This window comes from Scyliorhinus torazame, chromosome X (assembly GCF_047496885.1).
Source record: "Scyliorhinus torazame isolate Kashiwa2021f chromosome X, sScyTor2.1, whole genome shotgun sequence".
NCBI classification, from domain to species: domain Eukaryota; kingdom Metazoa; phylum Chordata; class Chondrichthyes; order Carcharhiniformes; family Scyliorhinidae; genus Scyliorhinus; species Scyliorhinus torazame.
The window spans coordinates 26,038,199-26,055,730 of NC_092738.1; the positions used below are offsets into that span (position 1 = coordinate 26,038,199).

The window sequence follows — 17,532 nt, forward strand, 5'->3', positions numbered from 1 at the left end:
AGATGCGGGGGATTTCTTACCAGTTACAGAGTTCAGACTGGCAATGACACCCTAGACTAATCTAAGTATTTTCACTCACACTGCAACTCCGAAGATGTCCCTTCCCTCAGTAACCAATTCAAACATTTTATCCGTGTGCCGAGGTCTCAAGGAGGTGCAGGAGCACTCAAGTCAGCGGCGCTAAGGAGCAACGGGAGGCAGAGACCGGAACAACACATTACAACGAGTTTGACATCTCCCAAAAAACAGACCCAACCCCAGAATTCAGTTGAAAGCGCTCTGGATAATTAACTGTATTTGGGTGTGTTCACTGTAAAGATAAGTCACAATTTACAACTTCAATCATGCAAAGACACCAAAACAAGACTGTTTTGCAGAGGTGGACAGGTAAAGTGTTTAATAAGGCCAGTTTTACAGTACCTATGCCGTCACTGGCTTATGCATTAAACAACGATCTAAAATATACCCCAAACAATTTACTAATCCACAGCAGAAAGAGACTGCAACAATAACGCATGGGGATATGAACAGAGCTGTTGGAGCTTGTAGCAGTATTCAAAAAGCACAATTTAAAAACAAGCCAAAGAAAAAAGGTGCACTTATTGGAATGTGGCAAACGGATTGTTGATCGAATGAAATCTTGAAGTATTGTTGGTTCTTTAAATTTTTCTGCCCAGGTCCAGCTCAGATTAGAGTTGCTCACATTAAGCCAACAGGAGCTGCTTGATGAGAGAGTCTTGGAAGAGAGACTACAATAAAGTCAAGGAGACACTATTGCCTGTATCCCCGATTCAAGACAGTAACCAGAAGACACCACACCCCAAGGAAGTGATGAAAGTAAAAAAAAAAAAAAAGAGTCAGTGGCTAAATTCACCTCATCTGGACAGTCAATCTTTCCAAACACAATCCTTGGAAAGCAGTCATCACTTGTTTTTCAACTGACTGGCTAACCAGTCCAGACCGGTGTAGAGGCCGTCACCACTGGTGGCACACGTGGCCTGAATATACCAGAGTCGGCAGCGCAGGTTATGCAGGCCCAGCTTGTCTGTGATTTGAGCCGCAGTCATTGCATTCGGCAGATCCTAGGAGGAAGAGGCAACATTTATACCTCATTATATTGCTTCACGACAAGCCTGCAAAACTTGTCCTTGCTCCCAAAACCCCACAAGATTAAAACAAGCCACCCCACCTCCAAAATTCCACAAACACAATAGTAAAGTGAGATAGCAGCAAAGTGCAGGGGGAGACATGTGGCAAAAGGAATTAAAGTGTTCGGTGACTTTGCATGGCAGAGAAAAGGAGGGGGGGGGGGGGGGAGGGAGAGGAGAAGGAGAGGGGGGAGGGGGGGGAGGAGAAGGAGAGGGGGGGGCAGGAGAAGGAGAGGGGGGGGCAGGGGAAGGAGAGGGGGGGGCAGGGGAAGGAGAGGGGGGGGCAGGGGAAGGAGAGGGGGGGGCAGGGGAAGGAGAGGGGGGGGCAGGGGAAGGAGAGGGGGGGGCAGGAGAAGGAGAGGGGGGGGCAGGAGAAGGAGAGGGGGGGGCAGGAGAAGGAGAGGGGGGGGCAGGAGAAGGAGAGGGGGGGGCAGGAGAAGGAGAGGGGGGGGCAGGAGAAGGAGAGGGGGGGGCAGGAGAAGGAGAGGGGGGGGCAGGAGAAGGAGAGGGGGGGGGCAGGAGAAGGAGAGGGGGGGGGCAGGAGAAGGAGAGGGGGGGGCAGGAGAAGGAGAGGGGGGGGGCAGGAGAAGGAGAGGGGGGGGGCAGGAGAAGGAGAGGGGGGGGCAGGAGAAGGAGAGGGGGGGGCAGGAGAAGGAGAGGGGGGGGCAGGAGAAGGAGAGGGGGGGGCAGGAGAAGGAGAGGGGGGGGCAGGAGAAGGAGAGGGGGGGGCAGGAGAAGGAGAGGGGGGGGCAGGAGAAGGAGAGGGGGGGGCAGGAGAAGGAGAGGGGGGGGCAGGAGAAGGAGAGGGGGGGGCAGGAGAAGGAGAGGGGGGGGCAGGAGAAGGAGAGGGGGGGGCAGGAGAAGGAGAGGGGGGGGCAGGAGAAGGAGAGGGGGGGGCAGGAGAAGGAGAGGGGGGGGCAGGAGAAGGAGAGGGGGGGGCAGGAGAAGGAGAGGGGGGGGCAGGAGAAGGAGAGGGGGGGGCAGGAGAAGGAGAGGGGGGGGCAGGAGAAGGAGAGGGGGGGGCAGGAGAAGGAGAGGGGGGGGCAGGAGAAGGAGAGGGGGGGGCAGGAGAAGGAGAGGGGGGGGCAGGAGAAGGAGAGGGGGGGGCAGGAGAAGGAGAGGGGGGGGCAGGAGAAGGAGAGGGGGGGGCAGGAGAAGGAGAGGGGGGGGCAGGAGAAGGAGAGGGGGGGGCAGGAGAAGGAGAGGGGGGGGCAGGAGAAGGAGAGGGGGGGGCAGGAGAAGGAGAGGGGGGGGCAGGAGAAGGAGAGGGGGGGGCAGGAGAAGGAGAGGGGGGGGCAGGAGAAGGAGAGGGGGGGGCAGGAGAAGGAGAGGGGGGGGCAGGAGAAGGAGAGGGGGGGGCAGGAGAAGGAGAGGGGGGGGCAGGAGAAGGAGAGGGGGGGGCAGGAGAAGGAGAGGGGGGGGCAGGAGAAGGAGAGGGGGGGGCAGGAGAAGGAGAGGGGGGGGCAGGAGAAGGAGAGGGGGGGGCAGGAGAAGGAGAGGGGGGGCAGGAGAAGGAGAGGGGGGGGCAGGAGAAGGAGAGGGGGGGGCAGGAGAAGGAGAGGGGGGGGCAGGAGAAGGAGAGGGGGGGGCAGGAGAAGGAGAGGGGGGGGCAGGAGAAGGAGAGGGGGGGGCAGGAGAAGGAGAGGGGGGGGCAGGAGAAGGAGAGGGGGGGGCAGGAGAAGGAGAGGGGGGGGCAGGAGAAGGAGAGGGGGGGGCAGGAGAAGGAGAGGGGGGGGCAGGAGAAGGAGAGGGGGGGGCAGGAGAAGGAGAGGGGGGGGCAGGAGAAGGAGAGGGGGGGGCAGGAGAAGGAGAGGGGGGGGCAGGAGAAGGAGAGGGGGGGGCAGGAGAAGGAGAGGGGGGGGCAGGAGAAGGAGAGGGGGGGGCAGGAGAAGGAGAGGGGGGGGGCAGGAGAAGGAGAGGGGGGGGGCAGGAGAAGGAGAGGGGGGGGGCAGGAGAAGGAGAGGGGGGGGCAGGAGAAGGAGAGGGGGGGGCAGGAGAAGGAGAGGGGGGGGCAGGAGAAGGAGAGGGGGGGGCAGGAGAAGGAGAGGGGGGGGCAGGAGAAGGAGAGGGGGGGGCAGGAGAAGGAGAGGGGGGGGCAGGAGAAGGAGAGGGGGGGGCAGGAGAAGGAGAGGGGGGGGCAGGAGAAGGAGAGGGGGGGGCAGGAGAAGGAGAGGGGGGGGCAGGAGAAGGAGAGGGGGGGGCAGGAGAAGGAGAGGGGGGGGCAGGAGAAGGAGAGGGGGGGGCAGGAGAAGGAGAGGGGGGGGCAGGAGAAGGAGAGGGGGGGGCAGGAGAAGGAGAGGGGGGGGCAGGAGAAGGAGAGGGGGGGGCAGGAGAAGGAGAGGGGGGGGCAGGAGAAGGAGAGGGGGGGGCAGGAGAAGGAGAGGGGGCAGGAGAAGGAGAGGGGGCAGGAGAAGGAGAGGGGGCAGGAGAAGGAGAGGGGGCAGGAGAAGGAGAGGGGGCAGGAGAAGGAGAGGGGGCAGGAGAAGGAGAGGGGGCAGGAGAAGGAGAGGGGGCAGGAGAAGGAGAGGGGGCAGGAGAAGGAGAGGGGGCAGGAGAAGGAGAGGGGGCAGGAGAAGGAGAGGGGGCAGGAGAAGGAGAGGGGGCAGGAGAAGGAGAGGGGGCAGGAGAAGGAGAGGGGGCAGGAGAAGGAGAGGGGGCAGGAGAAGGAGAGGGGGCAGGAGAAGGAGAGGGGGCAGGAGAAGGAGAGGGGGCAGGAGAAGGAGAGGGGGCAGGAGAAGGAGAGGGGGCAGGAGAAGGAGAGGGGGCAGGAGAAGGAGAGGGGGCAGGAGAAGGAGAGGGGGCAGGAGAAGGAGAGGGGGCAGGAGAAGGAGAGGGGGCAGGAGAAGGAGAGGGGGCAGGAGAAGGAGAGGGGGCAGGAGAAGGAGAGGGGGCAGGAGAAGGAGAGGGGGGGGCAGGAGAAGGAGAGGGGGGGCAGGAGAAGGAGAGGGGGGGCAGGAGAAGGAGAGGGGGGGCAGGAGAAGGAGAGGGGGGGCAGGAGAAGGAGAGGGGGGGCAGGAGAAGGAGAGGGGGGGGCAGGAGAAGGAGAGGGGGGGGCAGGAGAAGGAGAGGGGGGGCAGGAGAAGGAGAGGGGGGGCAGGAGAAGGAGAGGGGGGGGCAGGAGAAGGAGAGGGGGGGGCAGGAGAAGGAGAGGGGGGGGCAGGAGAAGGAGAGGGGGGGGCAGGAGAAGGAGAGGGGGGGGCAGGAGAAGGAGAGGGGGGAGGAGAAGGAGAGGGGGGAGGAGAAGGAGAGGGGGAGGAGAAGGAGAGGGGGAGGAGAAGGAGAGGGGGAGGAGAAGGAGAGGGGGAGGAGAAGGAGAGGGGGAGGAGAAGGAGAGGGGGAGGAGAAGGAGAGGGGGAGGAGAAGGAGAGGGGGAGGAGAAGGAGAGGGGGAGGAGAAGGAGAGGGGGGAGGAGAAGGAGAGGGGGGAGGAGAAGGAGAGGGGGGAGGAGAAGGAGAGGGGGGAGGAGAAGGAGAGGGGGGAGGAGAAGGAGGGGGGAGGAGAAGGAGAGGGGGAGGAGAAGGAGAGGGGGGAGGAGAAGGAGAGGGGGAGGAGAAGGAGAGGGGGAGGAGAAGGAGGGGGGAGGAGAAGGAGAGGGGGAGGAGAAGGAGAGGGGGGAGGAGAAGGAGAGGGGGAGGAGAAGGAGAGGGGGGAGGAGAAGGAGAGGGGGGAGGAGAAGGAGAGGGGGGAGGAGAAGGAGAGGGGGGAGGAGAAGGAGAGGGGGGAGGAGAAGGAGAGGGGGGAGGAGAAGGAGAGGGGAGAGGAGAAGGAGAGGGGGGAGGAGAAGGAGAGGGGGGGAGAAAAAGAGAGATCTAGTCATTCAATAACACCATGGCTGATCTTTGAGCCATTGTTTAACTGATTGCGAACACAGGTCAATAGGTGAGCAAGCACACAGGGTTGATGGTAAACTGGTCATGGTGCAAGTTAGCACATGGATAGCAGAGTTTTGTATGACTACAAGGGTAGAAAGCTGGAGGCCAACCAGTACCATGTTGGAATACAGTCTGGGGAGACAAACCATAGATGAGGATTTCAGCAGCAGAGGTGGAGTTATGGAGAGAAGATTTCCAAGAATTGAGGGACATCAATTATGTGGGGACTAGGGATGTTGGGATTGTTCCTCTTGGAGCAGAGAACGTTAAAGGAAGATTTAATAGTGTTCAAAATCAAATGGAGGGGGAGGGGGGCAGGGGTTGATAAGAGTAAAAAAGGAGAAACTGTTCATGGAACCAGAGAATACAGATTTGAAAGATAATTGGTAGAAGAACCAGAGGCAAGATGGGGAGAATTATTTTAGTGCAAGTTAGGATCTGGAATGTACTGCCTGAAAAAAGGATTTGGAAGGTGACTCAGCAGCAACTAACAAAGGGAATCATCACATAAATACTTGTAGGGGAGAAAGGCAAGGACAAAGAGCAGAGGAGTGGGACTAATTGGATAGCTCTTTCAAAAAAATGACAGCACAAGACATGGGCCAGACAGCATCTTTGTGGACCAACAACATTTGAGGGAAGTTTTCATTTTATTTGAATTGCTTCAAAATTTATATGCACATTCTAATCCCTGAACAACACATCTTGAATTGCAAGAGAAAAAATGAGTTTGCTGGTTTTAGCAGCTCAATGCGCAGTGAAAAGCCGCTTTGGATTTGCTGATCAGAACAGTCGTAGAAAACAAAAGGATGGAAATAAAATGTTTAGCGGTTAGAAATTGCGCCAAATTGCAATGCCCTTTTCTGGAATGCAGGATTTGCGACTCAGCCACAGAAAAATGAGAAAATGGATCCATAACGAGAAAAAAATATATATACACTTGGTCGTATTCCCAACTCTTATGGGGAAAATCTGGCTCATCGGCTATCACAAGTAGTCTGCATCCTGCCAGGATGGAAACACATCCATTCAGCACTCATTTCACCAGTGGATTACATGTCGGTTACATGTCAAGTTTGTGGCAGACGGGCAGGATCAGAGATTAATCACTTCACTCAAAATCTAAGGTTCAACATTTGGGGCTACTGTTCAGAGGCAGTTGAACTACCTCCCACTTTGTGGCCCATTTACCTGCTTGTTGGCAAAGACGAGTAGAACAGCATCTCGCAATTCATCCTCTGCAAGCATCCGCATCAGTTCCTCGCGTGCCTCAGTCACACGTTCTCGGTCATTACTGTCTACGACAAATATCAACCCTAGAAAAGTAATAAAAACAACACCCAAGTTCAACATCTGACTTAATATTTTTCCTGTCCATAATCCTTAAATCTCAAAATTCCCCCAGGACAGGCAGGAAATAACAATTTACTTTTCACGTACAGAGATAGCATGCCTTATTGTCGTTGGCTCTTTAGGAACAATTTTAAACTGCTCCAACATCCCCAGCCTTCTGGAGAGACACTTTGATTTCACTCCCAAATGGCCCAGCTCCAACTGGAAATTGGTGCTCCCTCGCTCTGCATTCCCCCCCACTAGTGGAAAACGTAGCCCATTGAATACCTGGATTAGATTCCAATCTCAACTTCCAAGAAAATACAAGCCAAGCTTATGAAAACGGACAGCGGGCAGCACAGTTGCTTCACCGCTCCAGGGTCCCGGGTTCAATTCCCAGCTGGGTCAGTGTGTGGAGTCTGCACATTCTCCCCGTGGGTTTCCTCCGGGTGCGCCGGTTTCCTCCCACAGTCCAAAGATGTGCAGATTAGGTGGATTGGCCATGATCAATTGCCCCGAGTGTCCAAAAAGGTTAAGTGGGGTTACAGGGATAGGGTGGAGGTGTGGGCTTAAGTAGGGTGCTCTTTCCAAGGGCCGGTGCAGACTCGATGGGCCGAATGGTCTCCTTCTGCACTGTAAATTCTATCTATCTAACCCTTTAAGCCCTGGTGTTATCCTGGCGAATCGGCAGTGCTTATTATCCCGAGGTCTGGTGTCCAAAACAGAAGGCAGCATTCCAGGAGCTGACCAAGGCTCTTACAAATGAAGCACAACTGCCCCTATGCTTTGTATTCAAGACCCATTGAGATAAAACAGCTAAACATTATGCTGGCCTTTCGGATTACTCGTCATACCTGCCCATTCACAGAGGTGTACCTGAACTACCAATTGCAGAGTGAGAAGCTGAACTAAAATGGCCACCTCACCTTTTCCATCCAGTCTTGGCTGGATTTAAGCCAGGACCCAGTGTCCTATTGGTAGATTAAAAACTCAAGTTTGCATTTCTAAAGAAAAAAACAATCCTACACAGAATCCAGAGGTCAAACATGATACCAGATGACTCAACAGTACAGAAAGGCCATTTATTCAAATGGAAGAAAAAAGGTAAAAACAGAATCACTTCTTTACCTTGTGTGTTCTGAAAGTAGTGACGCCAGAGTGGTCGGATTTTGTCCTGGCCACCAACATCCCACACAGTGAAGCTGACGTTTTTATATTCCACCGTCTCAACATTAAAACCTGAGGAGAAAAAATAAGACATGTTATTCTTTCCTGCTTATCCAGGTAATTTTCAGCTCCCGTCCCACCAAATCTATCTAGCCAGCACAACTGCACGATGTCCCCATTACACCCAAGCTAAAAATCAGACATAACAAGGTAACCCGTGCACTTCATTTTAAGCTTGCAGCTCAGTACTGCAAAAAGCACAGGTCCGCCTGAGAGTCAACGACTTTCTCTTCCTTTTGCGTATTCATAGAGGTTTATCATAGAATTTAGAGTGCAGAAGGAGGCCATTTGGCCCATCGTGTCTGCACCGGCTCTTGGAAAGAGCACCCTACCCAAGGTCAACACCTCCACCCTATCCCCATAACCCAGTAACCCCACCCAACACCAAGGACAATCTTGGACACCAAGGGCAATTTATTATGGCCAATCCACCTAACCTGCACATCTTTGGACTGTGGGAGGAAACCGGAGCACCCGGAGGAAACCCACGCGCACACGGGGAGGATGTGCAGACTCCACACAGACAGTGACCCAAGCCGGAATCGAACCTGGGACCCTGGAGCTGTGAAGCCTTTGTACTATCCACAATGCTACCGTGCTGCCCCATTAAGCAGCTGTCCTCACGCAATGACAGGCAGACAATCCCCACACAGGCAGGCCCATCTCTCCTTTGTTATCTAGGCAGGCCCATCTCTCCTTTGTTATCTCGGAAGCACAGGAGGCATGGAACCATTGCCACTTGTAATTACGCATTGAGCAATTGAGAGTTGGCTGAAAGGCCAATTATCCAAACACAGCAGGTCCTCAAGGACCCAAATTGCTAACGTGTAATATATAAAAAAAAGTGTTAAAAGATCCAAGCAAGTCTCAACTTTTAATGTGCAAAACAATGTTAAAGCACTTTAAGCTGCAGATACAGATTCTGTACATTCCAATCAACACTGGAGAACTAGAAGGATAGGATTATTACCATTCAGAGCTTCCATTACCATTACCAAAGGTGAAATCCATATTAGGTAGGCAGTTTGATGTAGTATCAACTCTGGATAGAGGATTAACTAAACATACCTATAGTGGGTATTGTGGTAACAATCTCTCCAAGCTTCAATTTGTAAAGAATGGTGGTTTTCCCAGCAGCATCCAGGCCAACCATCAGAATTCTCATCTCTTTCTTTCCAATCAAGCCTTTCAAAACAGATAGAATGCTTCCCATGTTCAATCACCTGCTGATATCAGTGTCGAAGAAAAACAAGTAGAAACTTCCCCAAAGAGGTCGACCACCACCTATAGATAAACAGATAGATCAATATGGCGACAGGCTCACTGCATTTCCCGAATAAAGATTTTGTTTCCATAAATTGAAGAGTAGCCTTCTTTCCCCCCCCCCAATTAATGGGCAATTCAGCATGTCCAATCCAGCTACCTTGCACATCTTTTTGGGTTGTGGGGGTGACGGGGAAAACGCGCAAACTCCACACTGACAGTGACCCGGATCGAACCTGGGTACTCGGCGGTGTGAGGTAGTAGCGCTGCACCACCGTGCTGCCCTATTTCCCAAATAAAGATGCTGTAAACCTGGCATGAGCTTCAATGTTCCCCAAATAAAAAGTGACAAAGACTGCTTGGGTGGGGCCCAGCACAGGAGACAAATTATTTCCTTGTATTCACAACTCTCTCCCTTCCTCCACCTCCCCTCGGTGATATTCAAGGATCCAAAACACCAACAGATAATAACAAAACAGTAAAAAGACAAACTTGCTTTTTCTGTGCAAGACAACTTCAGCTGCTCACACAATTTTATGATCCTGTATTTCTAACTATTTAATGAAAAAGGTCACTCAAAAGTCCTCAAATCTCACACCTGCACTAGAGCATGTCCAAGAGCCCTCCTAGACAGAATCATAAAATAAAATAGCACAGAAGGAGATCACTCAGGCCATCAAGTCTTTTGAAGAGCTGTCCTATTAGTCCCATCTATGCTTTCCCCCCCATATCCTTTTTTCCTCCTTTGAAGGGGACAATTGAAATCTAGCAGCACATTCCAAATCGAACAATTCATAGCATTTTTTTTTTTTTTTTTAAAAAGCTTGGCTCTTTCCCAGAGGCAACTTGACAATCACCTTAAACCATTCCTCGTGATGATTAAGCCTTCAGCCACTCTTAAAACCCTTCATGATTTCCCCAGGGAGCTCAAAGAGTTAATTTTCTAACATCAATTAGGCCAGAATCTATGCAACTGCACTGTAAACTGTCTGAACATTGTGACAAGAGCAGACTCATCATATCCCTTCACTGGATTTTATACATCCATTTGCAGAGTGCAAAAACATACAAAATAAAACCCTATATACTGCCAAACTGTTGGGGCCATGTTCTAACAAAGTGAGCATTCAAGGATCAGTGCTCTGTACACATACATGCCTACTGCGTAATGTAGTGCTGATTAAGACACAATGGAGCTCCAATTCGGAAAGTATTACTCATTACACAACTCCATATGAACGGTTTCTACGAAATGACACAGCCTGAAAGATACAAAGGTGCCGAATCAAAAACTCCTCAGCGGGGCTTCATTCTCGCAAAAGCCTACACTAATCAGTGGGCTAGATAACCGGAAGTGTATCTTGTGCTGATCTATCTCCTAGAAATTTAGAAGTGTGCCAAGCTCTTGCGCCAAGACAAAATCAATAATCCCAATAAATTAATTTTCTTGTTAAATGCATCTCGGATTTGGAATCCAAAACAAAATCGGAACTGCCGTGAGATTATAAATTCTTACAAGGTTTTCTCAAGTGCAAGTTTCACAGCAAAGAGTCAAAATAAAAAGAACTTACAAAACATACAGATGCGCACTGCACAGGTTCACCAAAGTCCGTGTCAACACAGTTGATTGGAGATATCGCTCACTGCAAATGAAACGAGCAAAAATAAAAGCGATAAAAACATTCCGCTGAATATGCTGCAACATTCTATCTGTGCACCCCATGCATTTTGACTTCTTCTACCCGCCACCTCATTCAATATGTATTTGTTCAGTGGTAGCACTGTCTAAAAATCAGAGGCCATCTGCACTTGCCAGCTGAATTCAACCACCAAACCCTGAAATTAACATTTGCTTTGGACTGGACAACAATGTCTCCACAAACAGCTACCACATGTAACATTTTAAAAAGCAATTGCATGTCATGTTAAAGTCTTAATGTACCCAACAATATCACTCACACTATTTGAAGTGTAATGACCCTTTTGGTTACATTCATGGCTTCAGTTTTACAATTTGACAAAGACTTGGGAAAGCAGTTTGTAACGTACACGAATAGAAAGGACACGCCCAGTGTTTCAGAAATGGCCGAATCCCGTGATACCTCACACCCCTTTCTTTTTGGCCAGATATTGCTGATGCAATTGCACAACTTCCATGGATGACCCATCCACAACTCAGTATAGTACAAATTAAACCTTTCATCCTTCCAACTTGGCCCACTTGTTGCAGAATTTTCAATTGCACTTAACATGACTTTAATTTTGTCTCTAGCCTTTAGTCACGATCGCCAATAAGGTTGTGCCGCCCTTCCTTTCCTCATGACAGTTATTAAACCAGAGTTATCCCATACTGCATTTGCTCCAGTGCCTGGACACCTCAGCTCGCAGTACAAACACTTGAGTATTTACCATTCCTTGAACAGGTGCCACAACACCCACATTTGGAGCTATTCAGCAGGTTCCACTGTTCCCAAGATGGTTTACAAAAGAATTAAAAAAGCCTTTCCAAATACATTTTGCACCCTGTACTCCATCTAGCTCGGTTCTCAATGATCTTAGACGCTCACCTTCTTGTACTCACCCCCGTCTTCTGGTCTACCCATGTTCTACTTTTAAGCACTTCCCTTCCCCACCACCCCTCCCCCATATTATACTGCTTGATGAGGAGAGCAGTTATCTTAGAGTGACAACAGCATTCTCTGGAATAGTTCTACTCCAGTCCAATTCATCTTGGAAACTCGGGGCCATGTTGGATAGTACTATATAAAGAGAAAGTTCAGGTTACGTCAGATCCAAGTACAGGAGATTTGGGAATTTACATTTACACCAAATGGGTTTTACTAACAGTTTGAGCTTTACATACATCAGCCTACCAATCAACCAGAAGCAAACCTCAACACTGGTCATTGAGAATCAAACAACATTGCGGGGCAACTCAATGACAGGTTAATGCTATGGCCCTTCATAAAACGTTACCCATGATCTTGGACGCTGATTTCTCAAGTCCAACATTTTAAATTTCATTTCCTTCCGCGATTTCTCATGTTTCTTCCTTCTGCATTCTCAAACCAAACTATGTTACATTAGCCAAATTGCAGCATCCAACAAAATATATCACTCTACAAAGGACAGCACCAAACGCAAGCACCTCCCAGGATGGCCGATTTAACAAAAATTCAGTGCCAGATGTGAACAACCTCGTGTTCCTAAATCCTTCTTGAATAAGGATGGAAAATGTTAATATTCTGAAAATACAAGTTGCAGAACAGAGGTCAAGTGACAGTCGTACAGCTACATGAGCTACGGTGTCGCGTGCAATTAAAGCTTTTCTAAACATGCGCTCCTCACATGTTCATTAGGTGGTATGATGTGTTTCTCAGAAGGGTAATCTAGGCTAAATGGAATGGGGCGCGCTTTGGAAAACAGGGCAAAAGTAGTACATAAAAAATTCAGCACATTAAAAATTCAGCTTTCTACAAATACAAGCAATGTTACACTACTAAAATAGCTGGTGCGCACTTAGAAATCATCACATTTAGTGCAGAAGGAGGCCATTCAGCCTATCGAGTCCACACCGGCCCCTGAAAGAGCACCCTACCTTTTTTTTTAAAAAAAATCTATAAATTTAAGAGTACCCAATTATTTTTTTCCAATTAAGGGGCTATTTAGCATGGCCAATCCACCTAGCCTGCACATCTTTAGGTTGTGGGGGCAAAACCCACACAAACACGGGGAGAATGTGCAAACTCCACATGGACAGTGACCCAGAGCCGGGATCGAACCTGGGACTTCGGTGCAGTGAGGCAGCAGGGCTAACCGACTGCGCCACCGTGCTGCCCAAGAGCACCCTATCCAAGCCCACACCTCCACCCTAACCCAATATCCCCACCTAATGTTTGGACACTACATCCTCACCCAATGTTTGGACACTACAGGGCAATTTAGCATGACCTAACTCACACATTTCTGGACGGTGGGAGGAAAACCACACAGACTCAGGGAGAACGTGCAAACTCTGCACAAGACAGTGACCCAAGCCGGGAATCGAACTTGGGTCCCTGGCGCTGTGAAACAACAGCGCCAACCACTGTGCTACCGTGCCGCCAGACCTCTCCGCTGTCTATTCAAAACGTTCAGTCCAACGCCAGCATCTCCACATCAAGGCTTTCTAGAATACAACACCAAGACAGTCATGAGGCCCACAGAGTCTGTGCCAGCTCTTTGGAAGGGATTTCTAGTACAGCCCCTACTGCACACTGGCAGAGCATCCTTCACAGGAAGGCTGTACGTAACATTTAGAAGGAATAATCTCAGGATCCAGTCACACACGTGAACATAACCACAGATTGTGCTCCTTTCCAGTTTCTCATTGCAGTTGTCATTGCACTGAATAATCTCACCCAAATATGCTGCACACAATTCTGAATTAACTCTTTAGAACTGCATTCTCGCTAAACGTCAAACTGCTCTCAACTTAATCTTACATTGTAGTCACTGTGCGTGGTGGTCAGCAACCGTTCCACAAGGAAATAACCTTAAAAGCCATGCTACCTCGGGTTCACACATCCAGCCCAAATCACGATATTTAAACTGAAGTGTAATAATTTGTAGTTAAAAAGGAAATAAATAGTCTTGGTCAATGATGAGATATCCTCACATTCTGTTACATACCCAATCATCTAATCTGCAAATAGCAGACACTAATGAAAAAGGTAAAGTATCGCAAATAATGGGCAGCACGGTAGCACCAGGGTCCCAGGTTGGATTCCCCACTGGGTCACTGTGTGCAGAGTCTGCACGTTCTCCCCAAGCCTGCGTGGGTTTCCTCCCACAGTTCAAAGACATTGGCCATGCTAAATTGCCCTTAGTGTCCAAAACGGTTAGATGGGGTTATTGGGTTACAGGGATAGGGTGGAAGTGAGGGCTTAAGTGTGTCAGTGCAGACTCAATGGCCTCCTTCTGCACTGTATGTTCTATGTTTAATTTGTTTCAATGAAGTAACAACTCATTACAGCATTGAAAACACAAATCTTAGAAATTCTCACAGGATTTTAAAAAACATTGGGAGAAGCAAATTCTCCATCACAAAGAACAGAAGCAATATAGCAAATTCTCCATCACAAAAACAATGAGACGACAGATGACTGCTCCATCAACATACTGGTTAGAGATGTGGATAAGTTTTATAGGTCTTTCTGATTTTTAAAAATGGTCAATCTCCCAATACCTGAAAGCGAAACGAGAGAAGCAGGTTTACAAGAATGGCTTCTAGTCTGAACAGTCAGATCTTAGAAACCACATCTTTCACAGTCAACTCTACACTGCAGGAAACAGCTCCCTGGAGGTGTGCACACACAAAATGGAGAACACCACTTCCACCAGCGGTCTGTATGCAAAATTTAAAAGCTGCAATACCACCTTAGACATGAAGGCAAGGTTTGTAGCAACTAATCCCCAGTAACCAAGAGGCACTTGAGCACCAATCCAGCACCATAAACTTTTGCATGAAAAAGGCACTGTTAAATCTTGAAAAGTGCATTTGGACACATTTTTAAAAGGTGCAAAACCTTCAAAAAAAACCACAAATCAGCACCCATTTAACAGCATTAACGATCAAAGGGAGGAAACTCTAACATCAATAGCCCCTTGTCGGCACAAAGGTACTTTCACTCATCCCCAGACTGGAGGTGATGACTCGGTAGGAGTTTGGGTGAAGACCATGGAGGGGAGGGGAGGGGGGTTCAGATTTTGAAGTAGGTCCATTGGGGGGGGGGGGGGGGGGGGGGGGCAGGAGGCCCCGGGAGAGGGCAGCGAGAAGGCCCGCGGGGGGGGGGGGGGGGGGGAATCAGTCAGGACAGACCGCTGCCGCACCCGGGCCCGCCCCGTTCACTCGACGTCGTGGAGGGACGGGAGCGAAGGAAGAGAGTCGGGCCGAACGGTCTGAGTCTTCACTCGCCTCCATTCTCTCTCTCTCTCTCTCCCCCCGCCCGCGGGGGGCCGCGATTTTAACCGTGTTATTTTTCCCTCCGCTCACTCACCGCCCATTCCTCACAGCAAACGCGTCACTCTCGCCCCGCCAAACCGCGCGAGACAGGCTATTTAGACCCCCCCGCCACGTCACGCCGCCCTGACGTGTCTCTCGATTGGGAGGCGTGGCCTCCTGACGTGTCTCTCGCTTGCAAGCGAGGCCTCCTGACGTGCGTTGAAGGCGTGGCCTCCTGATGTGCGTTGAAGGCGTGGCCTCCTGACGTGCGTTGAAGGCGTGGCCTCCTGACGTGCGTTGAAGGCGTGGCCTCCTGACGTGTCTGCTTGCAAGTCAAGTTATGACGTGTTCGCTGAAGGCGTGGCCTCCAGCTGTCAGTCATTCCGAGTGCCAGCTCTCTTCTCCTCCCGCTGCCTTTCTTGAGCATTGGTGCCTGGCCATTATCAACCCGGCTTTGGCCTGGCCTCTAAACTCAATCTTTAGCACTGGGAAACCCTGTGGAGAAATCTCATAGAGACAGATTTTTTTAAAGCAATATTTATCTTTAAAAACATTGAAAATGTGGGAGGAGAAACTGTTTGGCTGACAGAACCACAGGATCCCTATAGGGCAGGAGGCCATTCAGCCCATCGATTCTGCCCCGACCCTCTGAAAGAGCACCCTATCCAGGCCCAATCCCCCACCCTATCCCCGTAACCTCACCTAACGTGCAGACCTTTGGACACCAAAGGGCAATTTAGCACGGCCAATCCACCTAACTTCACATCATTGGAGTGTGGGAGGAAACTGGAGCACCTGGAGGAAACCCACACAGGCACAGGGACAACATGCAAACTCCACACAGATGGTGACCCAAGGCCGGAATTGAACCTGGGACCCTGGTGCTGTGAGGCAGCAGTGCTACCCACTGTGCCACCAAATTGGGTGATGCGTCTTTTTGCTTTCCAGTTGGTGTAGGAAGGTCAGTACATCACAAGGATGGATGTGTAGATCCCCAAATTTCTTTCTCTGTCAGTCTGGCCTCAATAAAAGTTGAGACGGATTCGCACGTAAAAAGAAGTTATTTATTTAGCTTGCAAGCTTGAATCATCTTACAGAAACGTAAAAGACATCCAGCCTCTTACATCCCAGAAAAACGACTGACTAAAAGACAAAGGGATCTCTGCAAAATCAATTCAAATGGTATCAAGTTTCACATACTCGACGGACATAGGTCAGCCTATGTCCCTCCTGACCTATTCGATCTATTCTGATTGGCTCACTTCCAATCCCTTTCTCTGGCCCCTATCAATGCAGCATCACTCTCATAGACACACCTCTTCCTGCTTTTTCCATGCGGTCTCAAATTCCTTTGTCCCTAACTGCAAGAATCAAAGTGGCTTATTTCTACATTACATTAACTAGTATCTCTAAAGTAACTATTTTATATCACATTCGTCAGATGTGTCGGCCGACGAGTGGCTGGAGCATGGGGACAAGTCAGGTGATGAAACCTCCAGGAATACACTTAATCACAGTTGCCAGCTAGAGATGTGACGATTTCTGACCAGGCTGGCATTTGTTTCTAGCGTTGCCAACCCTCCAGCTTTGCCCTGAAGCCTCCAGGAATGGGAGATTAATCTAGACATGATTGTGAGCAACTCTGGGAGAGATAAAAAAATCATAGGAACTCTTAAACATAAAATTGTGCTTTTCCTTTTCAATTTCTTTGAACATTTTTATTTCCTCGTGATAGAAGTATTGAAGCCTGAGGGAAGCACGGCACATCATTGTTGGTTCGAGTGCCTAGGCCGAAGCCAGGTTTCCATCCAGTTCCATTGCTTATTGACTTTTTGGCAGTTGTTTAAGGTAGTACTTTTCAAACCTTTTTGCCCGGGACCCATTTTTACAAATCGGCCATCCTTCGCGACCCACACTGACTGACGCTTATGACCCATGCCAGCCAACCTTCGTGACCCACGCCAGCCGACCTTTGCGACCCACGCCAGCCGACCTTTGCGACCCACACCAAGCGAACTTTGCGATCCATGCCAGCCGACCTTCGCGACCCATGCCGGCCAACATTCGCGACCCACCATTTTCACTTACCTTTAATGTGACAGGTGAGTCTGCTTGGTCCTCACAATCTCACTTGCTTTGTTATTCAATGTTCCATTTTTGCTAAGGGCTTCAGCTGATGATTTAAGATCTCACTGCACCCGTTGAAAAAAATCAAGAGGTTTGTCCTCGAACTCGCCATGAATGTCTTTGAAGATTTGAGGGTTTTAATCTTTCACTTGCCAGTACTTCCCTGCATATATCACACATGAACTTTGAATCCTGATTTGCAGTGGCACAATTAATAACCCACACCTCACATAATCATCTTTATGCTGCTTTGTTCCTGTTTTCAGCTTCTTCTCAATGGGTTGTTCACCAGAGGAGCTCACACCAGCACTGCTGGCAGCTACAAAATGGAGGACTCTCTCTCGTGTGCCCAGAACATTTGATGTCAGCGTATGGGGCATATGACCTGCTCTCTGCTGCCACTTCTGGTGGGATGACTCCATTGATTGCTGGCCCTGGACATCGCGCTGATATCAGAAGGAGGCAGTCCACCCCGCTGGGCTCCGGGCCTGCGCACTGCTTGATCCGGCACACATGCGCGGGATGGCCAACAATCTCAAAAATCCGTCAACGTCCAGCATTTTTAAAAGGCGATCGCGCC

The 17,532-nt window shown here is 50.3% G+C and overlaps 1 protein-coding gene across 2 annotated transcripts in view; it reads right to left on the reverse strand.

Moving 5' to 3' along the window:
- Nucleotides 1-369: 369 nt before the first annotated feature.
- Nucleotides 370-17,532, reverse strand: part of arf3b (ADP-ribosylation factor 3b) — a 47,704-nt gene continuing 30,541 nt past the window's right edge. The window contains exons 1-6 of one of the 2 annotated variants that reach the window (XM_072493830.1): nt 14,881-14,991; nt 10,414-10,485; nt 8,648-8,863; nt 7,481-7,591; nt 6,212-6,336; nt 370-1,082 (exon numbers count right to left, since the gene is read on the reverse strand). In XM_072493830.1, the coding sequence (XP_072349931.1) occupies nt 924-1,082; nt 6,212-6,336; nt 7,481-7,591; nt 8,648-8,792 (540 nt within the window). In that variant the 5' untranslated portion in view covers nt 8,793-8,863; nt 10,414-10,485; nt 14,881-14,991 and the 3' untranslated portion in view covers nt 370-923. Of the gene's footprint in view, nt 1,083-6,211; nt 6,337-7,480; nt 7,592-8,647; nt 8,864-10,413; nt 10,486-14,880; nt 14,992-17,532 lie in introns of those variants that run through there. The other variant, XM_072493831.1, reaches the window with a different exon arrangement.